Here is an 11481-nt window from a genome sequence, read left to right as displayed (position 1 = left end):
TTTAGTCTGTTTTCTAATTAAAAAAACAAGTTATTAAACGTTTAAAGTAGTACACCTGAACCCTCACCTTGGAGAATTTCTGGTCTGTCAAAATGCGTTGAAAGGGAGGAGGAGCGAATTCAAAATATTTTGAAATGGACCTGAAATTTTATTTATACAAGAAAGATATACCATCAATTCTTAAAGAAGAACAAATGAGATAAAGGGAAGACAGTGTGTTCATATCTTACTCCGACAAAGAGGGATCCAAATCAAGAGCGCGGCAGAATGCCAAACAAGCAAGCTCGTGGAGGTCTAGACCTTTCCCGTTAACACAGTAGAAATCAATTACAGAACCTTCCTCATAAACTATGTCGCCATTATTTGAATTGCACTTCAAATTGGGAGCAAATCGGAGAAAAGACACAGCTTTCTCTACAATGCTTCTAGCTCTCGGTCGGAAACAGCCGATCAGAGGAATTGTGCAATCTCGCCTCATGAAAACATCTGCTAATATCGTCATCACGTCATCTTCGCCCTGAATTAATCCAGAAACATCAATACAAAGCATCTTTCTCTATATCTGTTCAGACAGCAAAATCAACCCAAAAAAAAAAGAAAAAAAAAACTTCCTTTTTTCTAATTTTCTTTTATATCATAAAACAAATGCCGTCTTCTTTTTAAATGAATAAGATTTACCCTCCTGGTCTCATCTTGCTAAACACGAAACAATCTAATGAAGCTTGTCCGATTCTGACGTAGTTGCCAAACAAAAAAGATGCATAAAAACTCCATACCTGTTCTGCCGCCGATTCGAAACGCCATTGGACGCCTGGGCAGCGCTCTTTAAACAACTTAAGACTGTATCTCCAATCGTCTGCCATCTCCTATACTCGCAAACACCAGTAAAAAAAAACGAACATATGTAAGTACAACTCCCATGTAATGTACCCTAACAATTTGAAGATTTCCGATTCACTAAGTCAAAAAAGTGCTAGAAAACCCAAAAATGCATACATACGTCGACAACCTGAAAAAATAAAAATAAAAATAATAAATAATAAATTGTTGTTCGACTCTATGTTCCTTTAGCACATGAAAATAAAAGTTTAAGAAATCGGAAGATAATCGATAGAACCGAATAAGAAGCAAGAACTGTGGGAGTAACGCAGGAGCGAACGGATACTGTGAAACCGAAAGAGAAAACACACAAAACTTCGACAATATAAAGTTCGATGAAAAAGGAACCTCTGATTTGAAGACGATGATGAGAAGAAGATTTCCGCAGACGCTGTGTCGGTACAAGAAGAGAAGGAAAAAAAACAAGAAAACAAAGGAAGCGCGGGTTTATTAGGGGTTTAGGGGTTGAGTCGAGGGAGTAGAAAATAAAAGAAATGTATAGGTTTTTTTTTCCTTAAGGGAAAAGAAATATATAGGGCAGCGCAAATAAAATGAACCCAATCATATCTTCTTTCTTTTTGTGTCTCTTTTAATCGTAAAACTTATTAATTATTCGTAAAACAAATGCCGTCTTCTTCTTTTTTTTACCCTCCTAAAAATAAGAAATATAAGAGCATCCACAATGGTAAGCTAATGTCAAATTAGCTTACCATGCCACATAAGTCATAGCAAAATATAATTTATTTAAGCTAAATCATCCACAATGGTAAGCTAATTTATCATCTTGTTTAAGTTTATCCCACTTGTCATTTTCTATTTTTGTTTATTTTTTTATTCAATTTCCACTTGTAAAAACAATAAAATAATTACTAAAATATTGTATTGAGTCCCATGTAGTTTGTTTAAGCAATTAGCTCTATAGAGCTAATTTCACTAGCCAAACACATAGCTAAAATGCCAAATAATGGTTAAGCAAATAGCTTAACATTTTTCTTAATTGCAAGCAAGTCCTTAAATTGTTAAGCTAGGAACCATTAATGTTGCTCTAAGAGATTTACGCTCCTTTAATCTCTTTTAATGAATAAAACTTCCTTTTTTTCTAATTTTCTTTTATATCAAAAAACAAAAAATTTTGTAATTAATTAAGCCACCTTAAACTCAAGGTTTGGGAATTAATCACGGATAATTTTAGAAAAATAATCAATTATATTAGATGGTACTAGAGATAATGTGTTAAAATTTCATATTTGTGTTTAAATAAATATAACCTTTTTTTTTCTAGATACATCACTTACTCTCTCTTTGTTTTTTAATTCGTCATTTTCTCTCTCCTATTTTTTTTCAAACATTTTTTTTCATCAAAACTTCAAAAATTCATATCTATCTCATACGAACTCGAAATTGAGTTTTCCAAATCCTACAGATTCGTGGCATCGAGATCTTCAAAAATAGACTCATTGTGTTTGATGAAAAATCATGTTTAATAACTGGAAATTTTCGAAAATCATCTGAAAATAAATGGAAATGTAAATATGATGCATTAAACATGATTTTTCATCAAACACAATGGATCTATTTTTGAAGATCTCGGCGTCATGAATCCGTAGAATTTGGAATCACTCAATTTCGAGTTCGTATGAGATAGATATGGTTTTTTGAAATTTTAATTGAAAAAAAAAAAGTGTAGAAAAAAAATAGGATAAAAAAGTGACGAATTTGTTGATAAATAAGGACAAATTAGACTTTTTTTTTGTTTATCAGTCTGTTTGACTATATTCATAAAGTTTGACAAACATTGACTAAAAAAAAAAAGTTTGTTTTGACCATATTTTTATAACGCCCTAAAACAAATGCCGTTTTATTTTCAATCAAAATAAGATATGTTATTATTTTATTTTGTTAATAATTTATAGAGATTTGTAAGTAACTAGGCCACTTTAAACATGTGATTTTGGATCTAGTATATGTTTGACAATTTTTAGGGATATAGTCAAATGGCTTATGTGACAATAACTAAGGTTTGATTTGCCCTTATTTATTAACAAATTCGTCACTTTCTCTCTCCTATTTTTTTCAAATAATTTTTTTTTACATCAAAACTTCAAAAATTCGTATCTTTCTCATACGAACTCGAAATTGAGTGATTTCAGATCCTACAAATTCGTGGCGTCGAGATCTTCAAAAATAGATCCATTGTGTTTGATGAAAAATTATGTTTAATGCATCATAGTTACGTTTCCATTTATTTTTTTTATAATTTCAAAAATTTCCAGTTATTTCCATATTTAAGGTAGTAACGTGATTTTTCTACATCTATTGTACTAAACATGATTTTTCATCAAACACAATTGATCTATTTTTTAAGATCTCGGCGTCACGAATCCGTAGGATTTGGAATCACTCAATTTCGAGTTCATATGAGATAGATATGGATTTTTGAAGTTTTTATGTAAAAAAAAGTGTAGGAAAAAAACAGGAGAGAGAAAGTGACGAATTTGTTAATAAATAAGGGTAAATCAGACCTTAATTATTGCCACTTAAGTCTGTTGGCTATTTCCCTAAAAATTGTGAAACATATACTAAAAACAAATTTCATAGTTTCATTTTGGTTATTTCGCTACAGTGCTCTAATTTATATTTGTTTAAAAATAAATTAAAATGATCAAATTGATTTAGTTTAATTCAGAGGGACAATACACTAAAAAAGAGACAAGAATATCTGAATTCGAATAAAATGGCCAAAGATAATCTGGACAGGGAAAAAAAGGACAAAATAGTCTTCGAAATTGAAATTCCAGCTATGAAATTCCATTTAAATTGAAATTAATCAATTTAAAAAATATAAAAAAGAGGAAATAAATAGTTGGCTATTAGGCACGCAATTCTTTAGTATCACTACTATCACCCTAGTCGTATTTTACTTTCTAAATTTGTTTTTGAAACAAACGGACCTTAAATTACCTGTCTCAAAAAAAAAATACCCATATAATCACGAAGAATTTTAATTAAATTATAATCTAACTAATAAACAGTATTGATAGTAAATACAAGTTAAAACAATTTAGGAGTATTAAGAGTAAGATTATATTTTAGTGAAACTTTTTTAAATTATTAAGAGTAATATGTTTTTAAGAATTTTAACATATTATTCCCTCTTTATCGTTTTTCAAGAAGAATATGCCATATGTTTCGTTTAAATCGAAATGCAATGACTATTTCGATAGTTTTAAAAAAAAAAATATGTATCTATTACTATAAATAACATGTTAATACTTTAAAATGTATCATTAAAACAAATACCACTTTTTCTATAAATTTCATTGACTTTCTGTGTAAAAATAAAATAAAATTGACAAAGTACCTTTAATAATATAACTCTTAATTTAAGGATACTTTGATCATTTCATTAATGATATTTCGGTCATTTTAATTTTTTTTACAAATAAAGTCAATGAAGGTTGTAAAAAAGGGCGGTATTTGCTTTAATAAAATATTGTAAGGCCAAATTTCAAGCACCTTACTAAATTGTTTACGCAATTCTAATAACAACTTTAATCGTCTATCAGAATTTTAGTATGCTTATGTTATACCGGAATTCTAGAAGCAATTTGAATCGTACACCAGAATTCTAGTACGAATTCTAGAACAGTTTTAATCGTCTATTAAAATTATAGTATACAACTTCTAGTATGCTTATGTTATACTTAAATTCAAGTAGCAATACTAACCGTATACCAAATGTATAGTGGGAATTGTAGCAGCAATTTTAATCGTCTATCAAAATTATAATTTACGAATTCTAATATTCTTACGGTTTACCAAACTGACCAGATCGCGAATTTTAAAACTACCTATCAAACGGATTTTGTTTCAATTTAATTCTTTAGCCAAACAGCCACGCAACAACCTAGATTGGAATCGTACCTCCTTCGTTATGCTCGTCAGAGTCTTTCGCGCAATGTGGTGCCCTTGGTTCGCCACTGATGGACTTGCGTCTCGCTAGAGGATGGCCAAAAGCGACGTCAATCATCCACTTGATCAACGAGTACCGTACTCGTAGCACAAACTCCAGTAATGGCACAAAACACTATGAAATAAAAGATTCGTTTTGGTCTACACAAAACCGAATATGGTTGGTTTGAGTGTCTTAGATATATCGCTTATAAGAGTATCTCTCACCTCATCTTGGCGTCCAAAAAGTTGATACGGAAAGTTCAAACGAGCGTCGCTTTTTCAAAGACATACATTTACTTGGCAGAGCTTGGAGTGACTTGCATTTGGCAACTTGGTAAAGGTGGACAACTTTTCAAATATTTATAGAGAAGATTCGTTGTATAAGTGTGAATGTGATATTAGGTTCCAAAATTGTATAAAAACTAAAAGTATGCGCATTTTTATATAATTACCCTATCATGTGTGTTTTTTTTTTTTTTTTTTTTTAATAGAACGGATTTTCCATTAAAATTGGGTAAAAAACTCATCAATACAGGAGAAAAACACCTCAGTACATGAGTCACCAAGACCTAAGTCAACACCTCAGTACATGAGTCACTAAGTTCCGGTAAAAGTACGTTATGTGCAAACTTCCGACAACGGGAATAATTACAAGCACAAAAAGAGCACACGAGAGGCTCGTTCAAAAACCCAAAGATTGTCGATGGAGAAATCTAACCAACCTCGGTCCGATGGCCACGAATAAGATGGCTATTCAACCTGCATAGATCAAAACCTAACAGAAAATCCACTACGGGATATGAGACTACGGCTAATCCGAATCCAAATAACAAACCAAAAGAAACCAAGCAGAAAAATAAAAAAGTCGGAGCAAGGACCCCAAAAGATGCAAAGAAAAACTTGAATCTAAACTAAAAATGTCTTCAACATGTCCAAAGAAAAAACCCACGAAATCCCACCCCACAAGATCTGCAACGGAGTCATCCTCGCCGAGAAGGATCTGAAACAGCGGGCCGACGGGGCCGGCGGCGACCTGGACGGCATCTCTGGAAGGAAGGCCAAAAAGAGGAGCTGGATTCGGGGACCGAAAGCTCCAGATCTGGGAATCAAACCGCATGGCCCTGCAAAAGACAGAGACTGCCATCTGCAGCGGGGAAAGATGAAGAGCATGGCTGTTGCAGGAAACTCCGGCGAGGACAAGGACGTCCGGCGAGGCACGGGGTCTGCGAAGGAGACCCATAGAGGCGGGATGGGTAAAAGCTTTTTCCGAGGTCAAAGAGAGAAGACAGAACAGCCTCCCCCCCAAGTCGGAGCCGACCAAAGCGCCGGCGTCCTCCCAGGAGGGGAGCGGCGGAGAAAAAAAAAAGGGAAAAAAAAAAAGAAAAGGTTTCTGCGTTTTTGGAGAAGCAGGGGAAGGAGAGAGAAACCAGATCTAGTATTTTTAATTGAGTATTAGAAATTATGTGTGTATTTATTTTTAGAACGGTTAATTATAATGATGACCAGTATATTTCATATTTTTTTTATTCTACATTTTAGAACGCCAATATTATCAACATCAACAAATCTTCAGACAATGACATCGTTTGATATAGCTTTGTTTTACAAAAAAACGCTTTTAGATTTAGTTTTTGGAAAAAAACTGTTTTTTTTTAAACTGACAGGTGTTTGGTAAGATGTTTATAAAACGATTGTTGCTGGTAACAAAAGCTGATTTTGCGTTTGGTAAAATAAATATATTATAGTAAAAAGACTAAAATAGACATAAAAATAAATATTTAACAGTGCTATGGATAATCACGTGAGGATATTAAAGTAATTTTATATCAAATACAAAAACGCTTTTTCTAAAAGCTAAGATTCGTAGCTTTTGTGACTCATGTACAATTTTTAAAATCGCTTTTGAAATTTTTTCTAAAAACTATTTTACCAAACAGTAATATTGCAGTTTGGTTTTTGCTAACAGCAAAAACAGGCTTAAAAAAGCTGTGCCAAACACGACCAATATTAGCATTCTTGAAGTGGATCAACTTTATATTTATATTGGGGCCATGAGATTAGACAAACATGTAATCATGCATTCTCCCACACGACATAGTCTTGCCCGGCAGTGAAAACTCTGTAATTACGCGGCGAAAGGTCCCCCAACTCCTTCCTTGGGCCAATCTTCATGACAATCTTATCATCGATTCTCGCCATGTAAAGGTCAGGTTCCGCCGCCAAAATCTTCACGACGCTTTTGCTGTTTATTCCGTTCTTGTTCCTGATCGCGCTCAGCTTGCTTATCTCATCCTTCAGCCCCCACTCTTCCTCTATCAAATGATCATAGAACTGCAAAACACACATAATATCAGGGAATCCCAAATTAACCGATAATGTATCATTTCTGCTTCTTATAAACATCTCATTAAATCAAACGAAATTGAGAGGGGGTGGATTAGTTACAATGGTCGGAGTTCCAGGGTGAACGTCACCGCGCTCTCCGGCCTGATTCCGATGAGCCCCGGCGGGTTTCCCGCGGAGTCTCTAAGCCTCGACAGCTGTCCCTTCACCGCCTCTTGCAAGACTCCTTTAGTGGTGAAGTCAAAGGCCTTGACCGCGCCTCCGGCGGCGTCGACCCACGATGCGAGGGCACGGCGGTGAGAGTCCGGGTCCGCCAAATCGTCCCATTTCTCGCCGACGACGAACTCCGGCTTCACGGCCTCCACGTAGATTTTGGCGACGGCCGGGGAGTATCCGGTGACCATGTCGAGGCGCCAGCCGGAGAAGCCGACCTCCGGGGAGGAGAGCCACGTCAGCCAGTCGGAGAGCTCGCGCTGGACGCGGGGGTTGAGGTGGTCGATGTCCGGCGAGGGCTGGTAGGGGAGGCCGGTGTCGGGGTTTCCGGTGCCGTCGGAGTACTCCGCGTCGTCGCCGCAGATGAGTCCCGGGCCCCAGTCGAGGCGGTCGTCGGGGGTCCCGCCCTCGAAGACGGACCACTTGCCGCGGGAGTCCTGCCGCTCCGCCGACCGGTGGTTGATGACGACGTCGGCGATGCTTCTGATTCCTGCGGAGCGGAGGGCGGCGATCAGGGACACGAGCTCGGCTTTGGTTCCGTATCTTGACGCGTCAAGGTCGTATAGCCTTCCCGGCATATACCCTGACATGCCAAATGAATTTTAATTTTTCCTAGTTAACGTGTGATATGATATGATGATGGAATAATAGGAATCGGATCTTTTCTAATTATGAAACGCGATCAATATTTTTTTTTTCAAAATATAATAATTGCATTGATAATAATTTTTAATCAGAAAGACATCAGATGAGACCAAATTAAAAAAAAAATTAAAAAAAAGATATGTATTTATATTCAGAATTGATTTTTGGCACGATTAACGACTCAAAACGATCCGCTCACGTGTTGACACGTGGCAAAATCGTTTTGAGTCGTTAATCGTGCCCGATAGCTTTACTCATTTATATTAATACATACTTGGAGATAAAGAAATGAATTAATGAAGTAGTGCACCTTCGGAAGAAGCGGATTGAGAAGGAGGGGGAAGCCAGACATGAGTAATTCCGGCGGCAACCAGATCCGGAATTTTTTCCTTCAGTGAATTATACCATCCTACTTTTCCACTTGAAAACCAATTGAAACCCTATTTAATTACAGCATGTTATTATAAACCAAATAATTAGACCATAAGGTAAGTCAAGTAGTAGTTATTAGTTAGTAAGTGTACCTGGAACAATATTGTTGAACTGGAAAAGGAAGGGAAGAGATAAATGCAGAGGAAGAAAAAGAAAAGTGGTTTTGCTTTGACGAGCGAAGCCATAATTGGTACTCCTGTGCTGCGTGTGTATGAGATGAGAGGATCTTTGTAAATAAACAGACGTGTTACTAAGATGACTCATCTTGACTATTCCACAAAGTTTGCTTAGCGATCGAGTTTACACTGGATTTTCAACATAAAAATTGATTGGAATTTGATGCCTCCGTTGACGAAAAAGAGGGATAGTTGAGTTAACTCCTCGAAAGTTTTTTTTTTTTTTTTTCGTGCTCAATACGTACTAGCTATTTGAAGGTGGAAATTAACAAGGAAAGATCCAAACAAACGAATTAGTTTTATAATCGAGGCTCACAATAAAACGATATTACGCAGTTTTTACTAAAATATTGGATGGGATTTGTGAAATTTCATATTAATATATGTGAAGTAATAGGTCGAATTCAACTTTTATGTTTAAATTTTAATAATTTTAAAAATTATGCGTATTTTTATTAAATTACTTCAAAAACGCTCTTTGGGAGAGAGAGAGAGAGAAAAAAAAAAAAAAAAAAAAAAAAAAAAAAAAAAAAAAAAAAAGAGTTGCATGAGGTGCCCTACGGTCATATGGTCATGACATGATTTTCTTCTAAAATTCAATATTCAAATATCTATATGATAAACATTTCGTGTTTTGTTTTATCAGACCCTTAAAATTTGGTACCGGAATTAGCAAACAACACAGCAACTGACTCTTTACCTTTCTGTAGGACTTATTAGAATCGTAAACACTCTCTTCTCACGAGCATTGGTGACATGAAAACTTAAAACGACATCAGTATGCATGAAAAACGACAACAAAGGAACGTGCATACCATTTCGAATATCTTAAAAAAAAAACTTTGAATCAAATAGAAATTATTGGGTGTCGCTAAAGGTAGGAAAAGCAATTAATTCAGTGATGGTGGTGATGATTCAGAACACGGTAGAATCAAATGCTTAATAAGTGATGGTTCATCTACCTCTGACAGAACCACCAACCCCAATTGATGATTATTCCAGATTTATATTGTTTCAACTCTCTTATGATCTCATCACATGCCCTATTCACCAGTCATTTTCAAATCCCATGAATGCCTTTGGCAAAGCTCTGTGTCGCTTTCCACTTTTCATGTTAATTCTGATTCAGATCTCTATGTGTGTGTCACACAAAAGGTTTTACTTGAAGAAGCATCACAGACAGTCCATCAATGTTGCATCCATATATAATATTTGTATAAGAGATTAAAGAACTGACATTGCACATTGAAAGACACATAAATTGACACAATAATATTGCCAGACTACTATGGTGCTTGATCAGATCTCCAATATTGATTTCCAGTTTCCATGTAAATCAATTTTGCATAAACAAATATATATATATATATATATATAGAGAGAGAGAGAGAGAGAGAGAGAGAGAGAGTAATGCAATTGAAATCACCAATGGAACTTTGCTCACAGCTTTGCAACTGGGATCTTGGGGAAGATATCTGGTGTGAATTTCTGCGCCGCGGTCAAACTTCCCTTGATCTTCAATGCACCCCTATAAATAATTTATCACACCAAAATACATTACAAAAAAGAAAAAAAAAATTACTACAAACACAAGAAGGTCTAACTTACCTCATGAAAGCCATCTGAGGGTTCATCTTCCCAAGAGCAATTTTGACAAAATCTTGTTCCTTGAATGAAAAGACTGCATCAGCTTTTCCTTCGACCGGCCCTGAGGATTCGACCAGAGATCATGAGAGAAATCGAGTGTCACGTTTAGAAAACAGAAAGAACTGGGAAAGAAAAAAAATGAGTAAAAAAGACTTTTTGAGTGTACATAACCAGTCATTTTAAATTTACTAGTGTGAATAAGAAAGACCACTGATAAAAAAAAGTCGTTAATACATTGCAATGCTACAGCAAGTATTGTAGCAAATTTCAAAATTTTGGTGGTTTAGTTACTCAATTAATTGTAAAACTTATTACTCGTCACTTTATGGTGTTACACTGTTGAGACAAATTCCAAGTATCGTTTGCTACAAAACAAATCTAGGCTCAAAAGTCCAACAGCATATAATACAGCCATAAGAAGTCAATACTTCAGTAACTGAGCTTTAAGTATAATCAACATCCACATTAAGACCCAAGAAATTATAGACTAAGCAGGGTATTTCCCAAGTAAAATCTATCAAGACCAGAACTTTTACTTTTTCTTTTTAAACCGAAAGGCAAATGAAAAAAAAAATTAGAAAGAATGTGACAACCTTTGGTGACTTGCCCTTTCTTGAGATCAACAGTGTAAACTGCCTCGTCGACTCCGATTTTCTGCGATACCAAACTAAATCATAAGAACAAGACTCTCTCTCAATACACAACGAAATCGAAAAGAAAGGGAAAAACCTTGGGAGCTATGCGCATCTCGTAAACGAGGTCAATCTTCTTGCAAAGCTCTTTTCCCTCGTCAGTCTCGAAGTGCATTTTCATCAAATCCAACAAATTCGCAGACGTCAAACCCTCCATTTTGTCTCTATTTCTCTCCGAGACTCACAATTCGCCAATAGAGATATAGAGTTGAGCAATACGAGAGGACGAGCGATCGACGAATTTATATTTGGGAAGAGAGAACGCGAATAAATTAGTTAGGTGTTGAAACATGGCACGCCTTTCTATGCTTTCAATGCGACGATTACGTGTTCAAGCGATTTTTTTTAGCTGTTTAATAAGCAGGGGATTTGTTATTGTGGGACCCACGTGTTTGAAACAGGCCTAACTAATTCAGTAGGTATAGCCCATTACTATTAGCCCCGTCCATTAATAACTATGATCAACCTACTAACAATTATTTATTATCACCGGTACTAAA

The 11481-nt window shown here is 35.5% G+C and overlaps 3 protein-coding genes across 3 annotated transcripts; all 3 read right to left on the bottom strand.

Annotated features, from left to right (window-relative positions):
* Position 1: 1 nt before the first annotated feature.
* Positions 2-1375, bottom strand: LOC149392109 (midasin-like). Its single transcript, XM_089620097.1, has 5 exons — positions 1228-1375; positions 777-866; positions 231-517; positions 56-140; positions 2-13 (listed from the first exon to the last, which is right to left on the bottom strand). The coding sequence occupies exons 2-5, from the start codon at positions 861-863 to the stop codon at positions 2-4; spliced, it is 471 nt and encodes a 156-aa protein (XP_089476223.1). The 5' UTR covers positions 864-866; positions 1228-1375.
* Positions 1376-6906: 5531 nt separating this feature from the next.
* LOC149392108 (alpha-amylase-like) lies at positions 6907-8960 on the bottom strand. The gene is made up of 4 exons (XM_089620096.1): positions 8559-8960; positions 8345-8474; positions 7279-7972; positions 6907-7219 (listed from the first exon to the last, which is right to left on the bottom strand). Exons 1-4 carry the CDS (start codon positions 8649-8651, stop codon positions 6907-6909), a joined length of 1230 nt encoding a protein of 409 aa, XP_089476222.1. The 5' UTR covers positions 8652-8960.
* Positions 8961-9893: 933 nt separating this feature from the next.
* On the bottom strand, positions 9894-11304 carry SCP2 (sterol carrier protein 2). The gene is made up of 4 exons (XM_089619595.1): positions 11019-11304; positions 10883-10943; positions 10251-10350; positions 9894-10170 (listed from the first exon to the last, which is right to left on the bottom strand). Exons 1-4 carry the CDS (start codon positions 11136-11138, stop codon positions 10083-10085), a joined length of 369 nt encoding a protein of 122 aa, XP_089475721.1. The 5' UTR covers positions 11139-11304; the 3' UTR covers positions 9894-10082.
* Positions 11305-11481: the final 177 nt, after the last annotated feature.

The sequence above is a fragment of the Urtica dioica genome, chromosome 7, assembly GCF_054948205.1.
Source record: "Urtica dioica subsp. dioica isolate 48M chromosome 7, U.dioica_male_clone48M_v1_H2, whole genome shotgun sequence".
NCBI lineage: Eukaryota > Viridiplantae > Streptophyta > Magnoliopsida > Rosales > Urticaceae > Urtica > Urtica dioica.
The sequence above is the reverse complement of the archived record's forward strand: the minus strand, read 5'-3'. Positions and strand labels throughout refer to the sequence as shown.

Bases quoted from the DNA above. Each gene is read 5' to 3' on its own strand.
- SCP2 (XM_089619595.1), bottom strand. From the start codon at position 11,138: ATGGAGGGTTTGACGTCTGCGAATTTGTTGGATTTGATGAAAATGCAC. The intron at 10,351-10,882 runs GTTGTCACATTC...TCGAATCCTCAG, and splicing joins GAAAGGGCAAGTCACCAAAG to GGCCGGTCGAAGGAAAAGCT. The intron at 10,171-10,250 runs GTAAGTTAGACC...AATTATTTATAG, and splicing joins CCTCAGATGGCTTTCATGAG to GGGTGCATTGAAGATCAAGG.
- LOC149392108 (XM_089620096.1), bottom strand. From the start codon at position 8,651: ATGGCTTCGCTCGTCAAAGCAAAACCACTTTTCTTTTTCTTCCTCTGC. The intron at 7,973-8,344 runs GTGCACTACTTC...TTGGCATGTCAG, and splicing joins TCAATCCGCTTCTTCCGAAG to GGTATATGCCGGGAAGGCTA. The intron at 7,220-7,278 runs GTAACTAATCCA...TATAAGAAGCAG, and splicing joins ACCCTGGAACTCCGACCATT to AAATGATACATTATCGGTTA.
- LOC149392109 (XM_089620097.1), bottom strand. From the start codon at position 863: ATGGCAGACGATTGGAGATACAGTCTTAAGTTGTTTAAAGAGCGCTGC. The intron at 518-776 runs GTATGGAGTTTT...GGATTAATTCAG, and splicing joins TCGAATCGGCGGCAGAACAG to GGCGAAGATGACGTGATGAC. The intron at 141-230 runs GTAAGATATGAA...ATAAAATTTCAG, and splicing joins TTGGATCCCTCTTTGTCGGA to GTCCATTTCAAAATATTTTG.